The sequence below is a fragment of the Gouania willdenowi genome, unplaced genomic scaffold (genome assembly GCF_900634775.1).
Source record: "Gouania willdenowi unplaced genomic scaffold, fGouWil2.1 scaffold_340_arrow_ctg1, whole genome shotgun sequence".
Lineage (NCBI taxonomy): Eukaryota > Metazoa > Chordata > Actinopteri > Blenniiformes > Gobiesocidae > Gouania > Gouania willdenowi.
The window spans coordinates 210295-227109 of NW_021145103.1; the positions used below are offsets into that span (position 1 = coordinate 210295).

At 39.2% G+C, this 16815-nt stretch overlaps 1 protein-coding gene across 1 annotated transcript in view; it reads left to right on the forward strand.

Annotated features, from left to right (window-relative positions):
* Nucleotides 1-3951, forward strand: part of LOC114459735 (potassium/sodium hyperpolarization-activated cyclic nucleotide-gated channel 2-like) — a 33830-nt gene extending 29879 nt beyond the window's left edge. Inside the window, exons 10-11 of the mRNA XM_028441892.1 lie at nucleotides 49-213; nucleotides 2494-3951. Of these exons, the coding sequence (XP_028297693.1) occupies nucleotides 49-213; nucleotides 2494-3500 (1172 nt within the window). The 3' untranslated portion in view covers nucleotides 3501-3951. The remainder of the gene's footprint in view (nucleotides 1-48; nucleotides 214-2493) is intronic.
* Nucleotides 3952-16815: the final 12864 nt, after the last annotated feature.

A 16815-nucleotide genomic window follows, 5' to 3' on the forward strand; every position in this document is an offset into this window, starting at 1 on the left:
TTTCTTACAGTTTTAAAGCTGCTACTTGTTCTGATTTCGTTCCATCAGAGATCTGCTTATTGACGAGGGGTCGGCGAACTGCGAGCGTACGGGCGGAGACGTACTGTCGTCTCTACTCGCTGTCTGTCGACAACTTCAATGAAGTTCTAGAGGAATACCCCATGATGAGACGAGCTTTCGAGACCGTTGCCATCGACCGACTGGATCGCATTGGTGAGAGAATCCTTCAAAAAGGAAAAACTAAAAGCCACGCTTTGTAGTTTCTATCGATCTGTTTCTACCAGCAGAAATCAAGTCACGTCACAGGAAACACAAGCTTCTTGAATATCAGTTGGATTAGATGCTTTGTTTACATGGTCTACTTCTGTTTCCAGCATCATTTTCAATACTTTGGGTCCATTCACACAGACAAACTCTAGACCTTTTAAAACACTGTATGGTCTGTTTGCTCTGATAGTCATCCTCGTTTGGTTGGCATGAACATGCAAACAAAGTCTAGAGTAGGGGTCGGTGGCGGGGTGCGCTGAGTCCTCGGCTCCTTGGGGCTTTCATGGGTGTGTATGTGGGGGGCGGTGGCTGCCTCTCGGCTTGGGACCTTGGGGGCGTCTGGGGGGCTGCTCGGCCGTGGGAGGGGGCCTGGGGCTCCTTGGCCCCCGCTCTTTCTGCTGGCCTGGCTGCATATTTGGGCCCGGGGCAGCGCTTGGGTTTACAGTAGCGGTTCTTGCACATACATTGTTCTATGATGCACTGGCACGCCTTGGGCTGTGGGATAAAACTCATACTGGGCTTAACCTTAGACACGTTGATCCCAAATACCTGTTTTAGGTACTACCACTCACTCCTTCCTTCTGTCCACAGCCACCACCATTATACCTAAGCTTCACACTTGTCACCAGACTGGCTTGATGAACACAAGAAGCACAATATATACAACTACCACTTCACATCTCACTCTCACTTTAAAATATTCAACTCTTCCCCACCCTTCCATTTTCTACCTTGAATCTCTCCTCCCTGTTCCCTTCCCAAAGTAATTGATTGAGACTAAAAATATGACTAAATTGATTGACATTATCGTCAACAAATAAAGGACGAGACGAAAATAAACTGTGACAAAAATCCAATCAGAAAACGGGAGAGATGTAGCCTGGAATCATTCCTAATCTCCTTGTATTATTCATACAGGTGATTGAGATGGGCGGGACAAACATGCGCAGAGCAACCAATCAAACACTGTGCAGACCTGATGACGATAGCGCAACAAGCATAATTCTTTTTCTCTAAACAGAGCCACCAGACAAAAACAGCTTGCAGTACGGTACAAACTTACGGTTTTAAAGCCTTTTCTTGTTGTTGTTTCAACGATATATCCAGGTCTTTTAAAACAGAGCACAGCACAGCTGCAAAGGTGAAGTCCGCGTTAGCCGCCATGTTTGTTTTTATACTGCTTTGCGCAGGGGTTATGACGTTTTTTCCTGTTTGGCTCTGATTGGCTCAACCAACTCTGGGGTGAGGAAGTGAGCAGAAAAGGCCTCATCAACAGACCCACTTCCTTACAAAAAGTAAAGAAGTGGGTGTGGCTTCGCCACTCTAGGAGAGATGCGAGTATTCAGTAGTGCTTTGTATTGAAATAGACACAGTTGTGTTGAAATAAACTTAAATTTGTGCTTTATATATTACATATACACACAAATTACAGTAGGTTTAGTTTGTTTCCTATACAAGCGGTAAAAAATTGTCCAGTAAATCTGTTATTGATTTAGTCGACTAAACTTGCTTGGTATTTTAGTCTACTGAAATAAGACTAAAATTAAAACAAATCAGATGAATAAATCTTGACTAAAACTAAAAATAATTTTAGTCAAAAGACAAAGACTAAAACTAAATTAAAAATTTCTTGTCAAAATTAACCCTAAGTTGCTCCCAATGGTTGATGAGCATCTTGCATGGCAGCTCAGTCCCATTGGTGTGTGAATGAGCTGATATTGTAAAGCGACCTCAGTGGTCAGAAAGCGTTATATAAATTAAGTCCATTTACCATTAAACAGGTGTGAAAGCACCTTTAGTTTGGAACTCTGAATTTCGGTTTCAAAGTTTTCTCAATTCCGTTTCCTTATCTTATCTTTCCATGTTTAAATGCTTTACTGGACATAACTCTTCCTGAAATAATACCATAAACATGCCCCCTGTCGCCTGATGGTCACAGGTGTGGGAGAATATTCCCTCCCAAAAATAACTAATAAGGAAACATCAACGCGATCAACAGACCCCTCTGAGGAAGTCTGGCAGTCGAAACATGTCAGGAGATCAAAGTTAATTTCCTGAAAACAGGTGTCTGAATAAAAGGAACCTTAACATATTATTTAAAGAGACAAAATAAACTTGCTGGAAAAAAGTTTTTCACATTTCTGAATGTGAATCCTGTGTTTTCCGTCTGTTTTCTGTGATCACGGGTAATCGGAAGCTGTACTTAATCGATTTGTTTGTCTGCAGGTAAGAAGAATTCCATTCTGATGCACAAAGTCCAGCATGACCTGAACTCGGGAGTCTTCAACAACCAGGAAAACGAGATGATCCAGGAGATCGTCAAGTATGACCGTGAGATGGTGAAGCTCGTGGACCTGCAGCGTCCGCGGGCCATGTCCATGACGCCCTCCATCGGAGGCATCTTTGCTCCTCCAACTCAGCCGCCATCGGGCTCCGCCATAGCTACCCTCCAGCAGGCCGTGGCAATGAGCTTCTGTCCGCAGATGGCCAGCCCTCTGGTGGGTCCGGGCACTCACCTGCAGTCTCCTCGGATGGTTCGACGGTTCCAGGTGATGCAGAGCTTGTCCAGTCCCGTGTCCATGTCTCCTCTTCAGTCTCAGCCCCCCATGACTTTCGGAGGGATGTTTGGGTCCGCCATCTCCAGCCCGCCCGTCCAGAGCCCGCTCGCAGCCACGGGACGGACTTTCCCGTACTTGGCGAGCGCGGGGCCCTCGGGGTCCCAGCTGTCCCTGGTGCAGCACCACGCCCCCAGCCCCACGCACGCCCAACAGAGGCACAAGAGCACCCACTCCCTGCACGCGGGCAGCCTGAGCCAGGACACTCGAGCCCTGTCCGCGTCCCAACCGTCGCTACCCCAGGAGGGACAACCATATGCGTCTCCCGCAGCCCCCAGTCCACCGCCCTCCACCCGCACCTCCAACACCTCCATCGGACCCTCCTTGCAGCCTCATCCTAGCTTGCCAGGGCCCTCAGGCCTGGGGAGACCTGCGGGGGCTCAACCGAGGGTCGCCTTTGCCTCCACGCCGCCTCCTTCTCCTGCTGGACCTGCTGGGACGGGGGCTGTAGTAGCAGCGGCTGCTGGATCAGGACCTCCAGGACCACCAGGACCACCAGGACCTCCAGGACCTCCAGGACCTCCAGGACCTCCGGACTCTGGAGCTCCAAAGAAAGATTCTATCGTCAGCCTTCCGGAGCTAGACTCTGCCAGATCCCGGCTGTCTTCCAACTTGTGACCCTGGTAGAGTTCAGGAACGAGGCCTTTTTTGTAGGACTTTGAGGTCAGCCCGGCTGCACCGTCAGCCTCGCTAGATGACCAATCAGCTACTGCCGGCGCCGCCAGTCGTTAGCCCTGGATGCACTGTGTGCTGGAGTCAGCAGAACGGAAAAAGGAGGAGCCTATACAATGAAAACTAGTATCAGCTGGGGTGAACTGGCCTGTTCGACTGTGCCAGCGCCTTTTTGTCTTAGTATCACCCCCTTCACTCTGCTTCCAACTACTGTATATTGCTGTCGTTACTGTAAAGAGATGATTAATGTAATTACTATTGCATACTGTGTAGAATTCATGCAATGCAATCTTGCAGGAGCTGGACTTCAAAAATGAAATTCAGGGACTTGAGGTCAAATGACAATGACATTTTAAGCGTTTCTTGTGTTTTTCCCAGTGTCTTTTATTTTCCCGTGTGTGTGTGTAAGTGTGTATGTGGCACCGATTGTAAAGTTGCAAATTGCAAAAATAAATAGCAACTTTTAACAATATTTAGCAACAAACCACGTTTAGAGAACATATGTGAATTTTTTATGCTACTTTTGAACAGATTTACAGCAATATTTGTGAAATTTGTGATTATTACTTTTCTTGTAAAAATATGTCAATGTTAAATCTAAATGTAAAAAATGTAATTTAAATCTAAATCTATGTGCTAAATGTTAAATCTAAATATTAAATGTTTAGATATAAGATTCAGATTTAAATGTTAAATGCAAATGTTAAATATAAATAATAAATGGTTAGATTTAACATTTAGATTTAAATGTTCAATGTAAATGCTAAATGTTAAAATCAAAATGTATCAGGTGAAACTAAATATTTAGCTATTATGCAAATAAAAGTACCAAAATAAAATGTCATTTACGCGAACAAGCGAGTGATTTAGATTTAACACTTAATATTTAGATTTAAATGTAACATTTTGATAAAACATTTAGATTTATTATGTAACATTAGATTTAACATTTAAATTTAGACTTACCACTTAGATTTATATTAAATATTTTAAATTTATATTTAACATTTACATTATATTTTTTACGAGAAAAAGTATAGCTCACAACTTATTCAAAGATTGCTGTAAATCTGGACAAAAGTAACACAAAAAATTCATGTTTTTTAAATGTGATTTGTTGCTAAGTAGTGCAAAAAGTTGCTAAAGTGTATTTTAACACGTGCAACTTTACAATCATCGCCCCATAGTGAGTGTGTGTGTGTGTGTGTGTGTGTGTGTGTACAAGCTGTCGTAGCAAAAAGAGAACTCATCGCTCTTCATCTTGTTTTTCAAACCTTAGTGGGGAATAGTGTTTTTTTTAGACCGCTGGTCGATCTTACGTCGATGTGTAAATAGTGGAAGAAAAAGAGTTTTGGAGGGATAAATATATTCATTGTATTATTCTACCCAAACCAAAGTTGAGCTCAAAACACCAAGTGTGGTCGTGTCTGTATCAACTGAAAAAGAAGAAAACGCCATTTATTTAACTTGCCTTGATTCAACTGTTAGAAGCCATATATTTGGTTTATGTGTGTGTGTATGGGTGTGTGTTTTTGTTGTTTTGAAGAGAATGGACTGACTCACTCTGTCACTGCTTAGCCGAGCTCCATCGATTTTATTTTTTTTGACACTCGCTGACGGCGACGCTGACCTGTTTTCTTTCTTTCTTTGTTGTTTTTTTTTTTTTGTGTGTGTTTTTTAAAATGAAACATCTGGGAAGTGGTTTCGCCGTCGGCCCAGCGCACTGATTGTACGCCTGAATACGAAGGTGGTGGATTTAATCTGAGCTTTACTGAACAGCCCATTTACTGTTGTGTACACTTACGTTTGTTTCTGTTTCTGTTCGGGGTTTTTTTTTTTTGTTTTTTATTATTATTAACACATGCAATATAATTCTGCAATACTCTACCCCGCCTATATATATATAAATATATATATATATATGAGTATAAATATCTATACGTATTGTGTACAGGAAAGTGAACTTCTCTCTTGTTTCCTTTCTTTTTATTGTGAAATCCTAAAGAATCCAGCAGCTGTTGTGGCTTCACCTGAGCTATTGTTGTTACCTGAACCAAAAATTGTTCCAGGGGAAGTGAGAAGGAATGTGGGGGTGGGTGAAGGTGGGGACGCAGGGGGCGCTAGTGTTCTCATCACCACAAAACGAGTGGCCGCAGTAATAATAATAATAATAATAATAGTAATAAAAATTGAAGCGTCCGACTGAATGTATGCCGTAATAAATTAAAAGACAGCAGATAAGTTACAAACTGCCATGTAAATAAAATAAAAGGGACAAAGTCTTTTATGATGCACGGGATCCAGTCATTTAGTGTCGGTGTGATTTTTTTTATAAAGGGATCCTCCACTGTTTTTACAATTTGGGCCTAAAATCTTTGAAATGTAGTTATTAGAAGATCTATACCTAACAAAACATATTATTACAGTATGGACCATATTCATTTAAATGCCTTTTAAAAATGGGACTACTCTCCAGCTTTAACCCTCCTATTAGTCTCAAACACATTTCACCCTTGGGGTCAATCTGACCCCAGGGATATTTGCCTCCAGAAAATGATTTTCAGAGAATCGTTGACCAAGTTTTTGTGTCAAACACTTTGGTTTTTTGTTGACTACACAATTACACAGCTAAAACTGCTTGGGGTCAAACTGACCCAACAGGAACACCAATGTGTGCAATATGTGTTCAGCACGTTGAAAAAATATCATCATGGAAATGTTTTGCTTAATCAACTGTACCCACCAAAAAAAGAAGTAAACTATTATTTTTTGAATGATAAACATTAAATGGATCAAATCCCACCCAAAAAGCTGTCTATCCTCAGGATTTTGCGTCTTCAATAGTCCCTGATTTACTCGCTAACTTCAGCCACCAGAGCGTGTCAGCGCACTGTTTAAGGGAGAGTAAAGGTCCCTTAGGAGAGCTCTTCTTCTCTGCTTCATTGTCCAGGCATAGATCTTCTAATACGGACATTTCAAAGGTTTTAGGCCACATTTGTAAAAACGGTGCAGGGTCCCTTTAACTCTGAACCCATCACAGATCGACACTATTCAAATAAGTAAATTGATCCGAGGTGAGTTTCTTTAATAACTCAACTTTATTTACTCGTCACCCGTTCTGCATTCAACTAGAAACATGACAAGCAGCTTCATTTGTGCATCTTTATTGCACTAATCCAAACACATCGCTTGTCTGTTCATTCAACGCGCAGCATCCAAGCCGAGTTCAACCAGAGTCCATGTTAAAAAGATACAAATTAAACCCGATCGTGTAAATGCATAGCTAAAATGCAACAAAACTTTAGCATTATCATTTGAAAATGTTGTAGTGTAAACTAGGCCTTATTTAGATATCTCAGTAGATATCAGATCAGTCTGGCCAAAATTCATAAATTTATTGAAATTCTAGAATATTTTCCAACGTGTATGTCACACGACTGCAGCCACAAAATGTCGAAAAAACTCCAATTTATTTGTGCAATTTTTCACAAACAATCCCCTCAAAATCACTGTAAATTACAGCAATATTTTTGACACATCAAGATATCTGTCACTTATTGCTCAGACATTGTCAGTACCTAACAATCCGTCACTTTTACATTGAAGTGTAATCTAGGGCACGATGACGTTAAAATTGCGTTCTTTCCTCCAACTGAAATCTGCGGCCCTCCTATTATCAAACCACTTTGTATTTGGCCCCCGAACCGGCTTGACTTGCCCTGAAATTGGAGGATGTGGTGAATTCTGAACCCTCACTTTGTGACTGAATTACTGATGAGTGAATCACAGACGAAGGTGATGGTGATTGTTTTTTTTCTCCAAGGGCTTCATTAAACGGCTTCTCAATCTTTGGCTCATTGTTCCGATCTTATACTTTCTATCCGTTTCGTGGCTTTCTCTGTTTGACGACATGCACTGAGTCGCGTTTTTTTCGTGCTTCGTCAGCACCACGGGAACTTTGTATTGCTCTTTTCCTATCGGAAAGGTACATGCCAAAATCTGATTGTGAGTGAAAGTGTGTGCGATCAGTTGGTCCTTTTCCCCTGATTTCCTTTGTGCTGAAACCAGAGTTCTGCCCTAAAAAGCTGCTATCAGGACCGCACGAGTCCACAGTCAGAGCGAGAAAGACCAAGGAGAGCTGAGGGACCAACATTTGTTCTCATTTCAATCAGTTTTATTGTCATTTTGTGTATTTTTTGTCATTTTGTTGATATTAGTTTTTGTCATTTTATGTCCTTTTTTATGACATTTGGTATGATTTTTGTTGCCTTTTTGAGGTTTTCTTTGTGTCTTTTTTATGTCTGGGGTGATTTGTGTATTTTTGTGTCATTTTATTTTTACATTTTTTTTACCTAATTTTTTTGCCGTCGCTTTGTATATTATCTGTAATTTCTTTGTGTTTTTAGAGTCAATTTGCGTATTTTATGTTGTTGACATTTTGTAAGTTTTTATTTTTGGAATCATGTCAAGTATTTTTTGTCGTTTTATGTACTTATTATGATATTTTGTTGTTTTTTGGGTACTTTTTCCCTCTTTTTAATGTCTGGAGTCATTTCTGTATTTTTGGTGACATTTCATGTGTCATTTAATTTGTATTTTTTTTTTTTTTTTTTTTATCAAATTTGTGTATTTTTCTTTCATTTTGCATTTTTTGTTGTCTTTTTGTGCACTTCTGTTTTCTTTTTGTACATCTGGAGTTATTTTGAATGTTTCCGTTCACATGTTTTTGGAGTCTTTTCATTTGTGTTTGTTGTCGTTGTGTATATTTCCTATAGTTTTGTGCAATTTTTGTCATCTTGTTGACATTTTGTATGTTTTTGTTGTCATTTATGTGTTTTTTGAATCAAGTCATGTTGTTTTATGTACTTTTAATGACACTTTGCATAATTTTGTTGCCTTTTTGGTTACTTTTTATGTCTTTTTTTATGTCTGGAGTCATTTTTTTTGGCATTTTGTGTTTCTTTAGAACGAGGAATGCATGCGAGGAAACAATGACTGCAGTGTGCGATCAGTTGGTCCTTTTCCCCTGATTTCCTTTGTGCTGAAACCAGAATTCTGCCCTAAAAAGCTGCTATCAGGACCGCACGAGTCCACAGTCAGAGCGAGAAAGACCAAGGAGAGCCGAGGGACCAACGTTCAGGCATTAGCGTTATGAGACTGCGTTCCAGCGAATCCGGCATGGAAGGGGGGGAGGAATCATGATCCACGAGGCTGGTACAGCCCGGCCAAGCATGTACTCCTGTCCGTGTTCGTGCTGTGTTTAGTGTGTGTTCAGTCTGTTGTTTGAGCGAGTGATGGCGCTGTACCGGCCTCGTGACACATGTATTTTCCTGGTTCTTCTTCTTGAGCTGTTTGACACTGACTGACGACTCCTGAGAAAGTTTTTTCGACGAAGTTTTCAAACCTCTCATTCTCGCCGTACCAGTTAATAATGGTACCGAATGCCTTGGTGTTGATACGTTAGCAAAATCAGGGTATTCTTCTTCTTTTTTCTTCTTCTGTCTTTCAATGTGTTGGGTTTGCTTTTAAACAATGTGCCCCATGCACACGGACTGTATATACCTTGTGCCTAGTACTTCTTCTAGTTTCCACATAGTCTATTTTTGTGGTATGTGTGTGTGTGCCTGTAAAAATTGCAAAATGTGTGTTTTTATTTTCAACTTGCAATATATGTATAAAAAAACAACAAACAGATTAAGTGAAAACTAGTATTACGATGACAATGTCAGTATTAAGACTTTTCCCCGATGAGGGAAACACAAAATTGCACATTTTTGTTGGTTTGAGCCTTCCAACACTATGCGCGCTGTACTCTGTGTATACGTTCATGTTGTGTACATACGGTATACACAGTGATGTGGGGCACATTGTCGTGTTTTTACCACAAAACTGCTGTATGGGAGAAGCGTTTTCTACAGCGAGAGGCCTCTGGTGGACTAGACGTTAGCGTAGACCAGGGGTTCTCAACCTAGGGGTCAGTCACAAGACACTGGGAGGGTGTCGCCAGATGCCTTCAAGAAACTAAGAATATTTTCTGAACAATTTGAGCCCATTTTTGCTTATTTTTACTCTTTTCAACCTATTTTCATCAAATTTTCTTGCCATGTTTTTGCTCCTTTTAATGCATTTTTGTTACATTACTTTTCTGACACTTCATTACATATGTTGACCCATTATTGTCACTTTGAACCTCTTTTCACCATATTTCATGATTATTTTTGACAATTTAGCCACATTCATGGTTTGTCATACCCTTTATTTGCCAGTTTAAACTAATTGTTCCTACTTTCTGCCAATATTGACACTTAACCCTTTTTACCACTTTTTCTTCTGTTTTTGTTCATGTCTGTGTTCAACCACCTTCAGGCACCTTTATTTTGGCGGGTCGCAGGCTGAAAAGGTTGAGAACCACTGGCGTACAGTAGATGAGCTGCTTGCAGCAGAAAAAAAAGAGAAAAACTGTGGGTGACGTTCGCACAATAACTGAAGTAATGTTGTGTATGCGCTTTACTGGAACTCTAAACACATTGCACAGAAAACGACACTTCGACAAAGACTTCGTAATAACTTAGCGTGACTTCTTAAAGCCGCGGCCATCACCAGCTCTGTGGACCATGGTTTAAAACCATCATGCATGCGGTGGGACCTTCACATGTAGACGTTCTCGTGTACCGACATGTGTACAAAGGTTTGTTTTTTTCTTTCTCTAAAAGGTTGGAGTTGTGGTGTCGTAGCTACTGTAGCCTGCCTAGCTAGCTTCCCTAAAGCCTTCTCTCTGCTTCAGGACTCTGTGTGCTTGAGTTTGTGTGCACGTGCGTGTTCCTGTGCCTTTCCTTCGGTAACGTCGGTCGTTGGTCCCACTTCAGAATAATAATAACGCCGTTTATTGGTTTTTAATGAAAGTGAGTGACATTGGTTCGAGCTAAGTAGTAGACGATTAAATAAATAAATAAGTAGAAGTTCTCTTACAAAAATGACTAGCACATTCGTAGACTTGGTAGCATTCCACATGGGACATACACACTCCTCCAGCACGACGTTAACGGACAGAACAGATGATCCATCTCAGGCTACGCTAACTACGCTAACTACGCTAAGATTTAGCTCCCGACTCCACGCCATTCACCACTCCCGTTGACGTCCAGGCGCAATTCAGCTCCCAGCCTGAGCCGTAGCGCTAACACGGGTTAGCTTCTTCACAGAGTGGATGTGGGGGGCGGGGCCTAAAGGCTGTCCTGTCCACCATGGCCTCTGGGAACGCAGAGCCACGCCCTGGTCTTTGTCCATCAGCCGGTCTATCAGTGAGTGGAGATGTTTGTTTCAGCGTTTCCTAAACAGACGATACATTGTTGTGCAATAAAAAGATGAGCGCATTGGCATACGTAACAACTTGTGTGTGTGGACTCGTTCATTATCTTTCCATCAACTGAAGAAAGATTATAATATGAAATATTGACTAATTCGAACATTATCACAGGAAAGGACCAAGCTTTTTTATCTGTTTTTGTTGACATTTTGAGTCATTTTATCTCCATTTAGTGTGTTTTTTGTCATTTCCATTGACATTTTTGTATTTTTTTCTGTCATTTAGTGTTTTTATCATCTTTGTTGACAAGTTTTCATTGTTATGTGTTTTTAGAATCATGTAATGTACTTTTTATGACATTTTGTATGATTTTGTAGTCTTTTTGTTTATTTTTTATTTTATTTTTTACTAATTTGTGTATTTGCCTGTCATTTTGCCTTTTTCGTTGTCTTTGTGTGCAATGATTTGTCTTTTTGTACGTCCGTAATCAATGTGTTTTTGGAATCATGCAATCTAGTTTTGTGTCGTTTTTTGTACTTTCATTAGATTTTGTTGCCTTCTTTTATGTCTGGAATCATTTGTGTATTTTTGGTGACATTTTGTGTCATTTAGTTATCAATTTTGCATATTTTTTTTTTGTCATTTTTGTACATTTTCTGTTATTTTCTATGTTTTTGGAATGATGTCATTTTTTTGTGGTTTTATGTACTTTTTATGACAGTTTGTTTTTTTAGCATCTTTTTTTTTTTTTAATCTCTGGAGTCATTAGTGTATTTTTGGGGGCCACACAAAATTAGAATGAGGGCCGCATGAGAAAAAAAGTCATTTTGTTTACAAAATCACAACTAAAACTACACAAAATGAGGAAAAAATATATACAAAATGTTAATAAAAACAAAGAAACGACATAAACACCAGACAAATGACAAAAACAAATACACAAAAATAGAAGAAAATATAAACACCTCCACACTCGTTCTATCACACGTCACATCACAGGAAAAGATCTCTGTCTGCAGACACCAGCTCTGCTGCATCCCTGATGAGATGTCTGCCTCTCTCTGTGTGTGTGTGCATGTGTGCGTGTGTGTGTGTGAGCTCTCAGCACTTCAGACAGCTGTGTGTATAAATGTGTGTGTTGTTAAGTGAACTCACATGCATGCAAACCTCCAGATTTATGGCGTCCATCCCTGAGATGGACTATAAATGAAATTGTATGCGTGCGTGCGTGCGTGTGTGCGTCAGAGATGAGGGCAGTCCAAGGACAAAACTGGGAGCAGCAGCATCTTATTCATTCCTTCAATGTCTCCTCTTTCTCTTTTCTACACACAAACACACACGCACGCACGCACGCACGCACACACACGGACACTGTAATCCTAACAGTCAGTCTAGGCCTGTTTAATAATAATGGTGCAGGTTTTTAAAATAAAGGTGAATGTCTAACTGTTTTTTTATTTTGAAAAGGTGTGATTAAGGGTTACAGTATTGATCCCTGTCCTCTAGTCCGTTTCCTCTGCAGTGCTGGTCCTCTACAACGTCCCTGACTGTCCTACTTCAATTAATCATATAACACACACACACACACACACACACCCTCTAGAGGACAATTAGCTCCTTCCTGGTTTCCTGTCCATCTCAAGTCTCCTTCACCTTTGTACTATTTTGCACAGCTAGCGCACGCTGATTTTCTATTTTCCTATATCTATCTATAAATCAATAACTCAGTCTGTCGGTGTGTGCGCGTACATGTGTGTGGCGCGCATATCTCCCTGGCGCAGTGTCCGAGTGTGTGCATCCATTATTTTGGACATATTTAGTGTTGCAAAATGTTTATTTTAATTTGATTTTGGACACGGGTTAGACTGTACATGAGAGGGGGAGGGGCGTCTGCCTCTGAACTGTGAACACTTGCCCGCAAAGTCCGCGTAAATATGTACATTTGTCCGCGAACACAGCATTATAAACGCTGATATTTTCACCGCGTTTACCATCTAATGCGCACCTTGGACGTACAGTCCACGCTGTACGCACTCAGAGCGCTTTAGAGAGAGAGTTGTAACAACGGAAGTGCAAAATAGACTCAAATAATTCCCGGAAGTTATTGCCGGGCAATGGCAGCGGCTGTGCTCAAAGCGAAACACGCACATTTCTCCACGCGCACAGCATTATGAACGCTGATATTTTCACCACGTGTTTATATCCTAATGTGGACCTTGGATGTATGTGACATATTAGTGTGCAATTAATTTTCCCACTGGGTTTTTTACATTTATTATCCATTTGCTTAAGTCCAGCGAACATTGGTGCAAACTATTTATTAGGGCTGAAACGATTCATCGAGTTACTTGATTACAAAAATTCCTCGAGGCAAAAATTGTGCCTCGAAGGATCGTTACATTCCTATGACGCAGGGACCGCACACCACTATAGCGCATCATCAGTGCGCAACAAACATTCTGCATTCAGTTGGCGCCATGGCGGAGAGTAAGCGACATTAAACGTCTAAAGTCTGGGATCATTACATCCTCAAAAATGAAGAGAACAAGGTGCAATCATGTGTTTACTGCAAACAATACCTGGCATGCGACTTCAATGATTCAGCATATGAACCAGATGCATCCACATGCTGTTTCAACAAGCGTCGCTGAAACAAGCTAATGTAGCGCTAATTTCGGCCTGGGCCGATAATCACTAAATACATAAATTAACAGCATAATGAATGAAAAAGAAACGCTGAAGTTTTCCAGCCTCGATATATTGACATATGCATGTGTATTTGGCTACGCGCCTGTCGGCTGTGGCTGCAGAGGTTAGCGTTAGCAACGGATATAAAACAGCAGATAACTCAGTCAGTTCTAATAATTTCTCAGTGAACCTGCAGCGTAATTATTCTAAAATAGTACACGACCGCCAGGTAATCTTAGATTTAGGTAAATCAAACAGTTATAGTCTGGTAGATGCTGTAACTCTAGCTTCAGATTGCTACAGCGGCTACACGCAGCGGCCTGTGTAGCAGCGGAGCCTCGTACCAGCGGTGTCCGCCAGCAGAGGAGACGTCAGCAGTGTGATCTGAAGCACGCACGGCACGCGTGCACACACAAACAAGGGTGGACGGTCTTTAAATCCTTAAAAAGGTAAAGTATTAAATTTGATGTAGCCACATGTAAGGCCTTAAAAGCTTTACATTTGAGAAAAAGGGCTTTAAATTAGAGAAATTGTAGCATCAAATATTGTGGTACGTCTCTGAAGTGTTATGGATCGTAAACACTGTCTCTGATCATCACTGTGACAATTCTAATAATGTCAGCAGCACAATATTCTGATATAGAATAGAAATACTTTATTAAGCCTGAGATAGACTAAAAACATAATTCCAGTGTTTGTCAAACACATATACACACACGTTTCTAGGTTACCATAACAAATAGGCTCACCCCGGAAATGATATATTATTTGTTAGTAGTTAGTTGACTTAACTGTATTGTTATTTCATTGTTGGCACTGGCACTTATTAACACTACATGGTTAAATTGCAATAAATGGGCTCAGTTTTGGAGCCAAATGTTGCTGTTTATTTTAGAAATAAAAGCCAAACGCTTGATCATTCTACAGCCATGTCATTTTCCTTTTCATTATTTGTTTAGGTTGCTTAAAAAAAACGCAAAAAAAAAAAAAAATCCGATTATTCGATTGATAAAGTGCTAGATTAATCTATTCCAAACAGAATCGATAGCTCCAGCCCTACTATTTATCAATTTATCATGATCATGTCTCATAGAATTAAACCAGCAAAGTCTCACACACTATTTGACTTTGCACCCACAAATAAACACCTTCACAACACTACAGAGTACAGAGTATGTACACCTCTTTATACATGCAACCTTCAAACACATACTCGTTTGGCCATAACTGACAACTCTACTTAAGCTCCTCCCACTATATGAATACATACTTCTGACAGGCACTGTACTAGTTTCACATACTAGATACAAGCGCAGAAAAACCAATGTTAGCATCACGCTATACTTTTATCACAGCAAGGGCCACAAACATATGATCGTTTCTGATCTGAGGGTCACATGATCAACATTTGTCAGCATCAGAATAATGAAGAAACTACAATGAGATTATGTTTTTTGTATTGTTTTCTCTCTTGATTTTTTTTTTTGTCATTTTGTTGGTGCTTTAGGGTTTAGAGTCATTTTTGTGTAACTTGTTGTCAATTTGTGTATTTTTCTCTCATTTTAAATATTCCCTCATTGTTTAATTTTATCAAATTTTGTGTTTTTAAATAATTTTGTGTATTTTTGTTGTTATTTTGTATAATTCTATCTATTTTGTGTGTTTTTGGAGTAATTTTGGGTCCCAGTTTTTCCTTTTGTGTGTTTTTCACTAATTTTGTGTTTTTGTTGTCAAATCGTATGATTTTATCTATTTGTGTGTTTTTGGAGTAAATTTATGTCTCTGTTTTGTCATGTATATTTTTCAATAATTTTGTATGTTTTTAGATTTGTTTTGTGTGTTTTTTCATTTTACATATTTCCTTATTGCAATCTTAGAGTCATTTTGTGTATTTTAGTTTGTCTTTTGTGTATTTTCTGTGATTTTGTTAATGTTTTCATTTTGTATATGGTAATTGTCTATTTTTTATTTATTGGAATATAGCGTATTTTTCTCATTTTGTACATCTTTCTCTTATTTTATGTTTTTGAGTCATTTTCTGTATTTTTATCTCATTTTGTGTGTTTTTGAAGCATTTTGTGTAGTTTTCGTTGCCATATTGTTTTTGTTTAGTTTATTTGTATTTTTGATGTCATTCTGCGTATTTACTTTGAGGAAACGTCAGTTGTTCATGTCTGTTCTGAATCTACAGACACAGCTGTAGCGTAGCATGTCATTTTGTTGGGTTAACAGAAATATTTTTCCTCCTCTTTGGAGACAGAAGAAATGTGCTCAATAATTCCCTCCATCATATATTTTCTCTGATAATATTTACTGTGGACAATGGTCTGCTCTGCCTGTGAATCATCTCATCTGTTCTGCTCTGTCAAGGTCTGCACTCACTGACAGTGTGTGACTATTCATCTCACACACACACACGTCTTATTAACTCATCACACTGAGCTCATAAACTTTCCATCCTACATTTCCATAAAACTGGTATTGTTCTCTATACTTTCAATGATTGCCCCACCCACACCCACACCCCCACCCACACATGTTCCTGATCTGAAATCTGACAGTGCCAAGAATTTCAAATAACAAAAATAAATTACATTTTTAGATTTTTGTTGCAAAAATATACCCTGCAGCACATTGCACATTCATGTTAATGGCTGTTGATTTTTATTCAGAAATCTTTTAATACGAGTGGCCATACAATGAATTTTTCTTTTTTTTGCTCTCCGTTTTCTCAAGTTAATGTACGGGAAAGGATTAGGGCTACTAAAAGAAATCTACAACACAGACACTAGTGAAAAAAAAAAAAAAAAAATTTGAATTTTAGAACACTTTTTTAAATTCACATTATTGTCTTTGTTTGTGGTCTGGGTTTTTTATTTTTATTTTGTGGGTTTTGATAATAATATATATATATATATGTATTTTAAAGTCTTGATTTCTTTTTTCTAGTCAGATGTTTTTCTTGTTTTTGGGTTTAAACTTTTTTTTCTTCTTCCATTTCTGAGTTTTTTTTCTTTTTGTCTGGTTATTTTGTTTTCTTTTTCGGTCTTTATCCTTTTTTTTTTCCAGTCGTTTTTTTTTTTTTTTTCTTTGTTCATTTTCATCCAATACTATTGCTACTATGAAAAATGACAAAAAACAAGACAAAGTAATATTAAGACAAAAGACCAAAAATAAAATTAATACAGAGATCATTTCTGGCATTCATGTTTGGTTTAGTTTTGGAATTTTTTGTTGTGTTTTCTCTCAATAATAATTTTGCACATT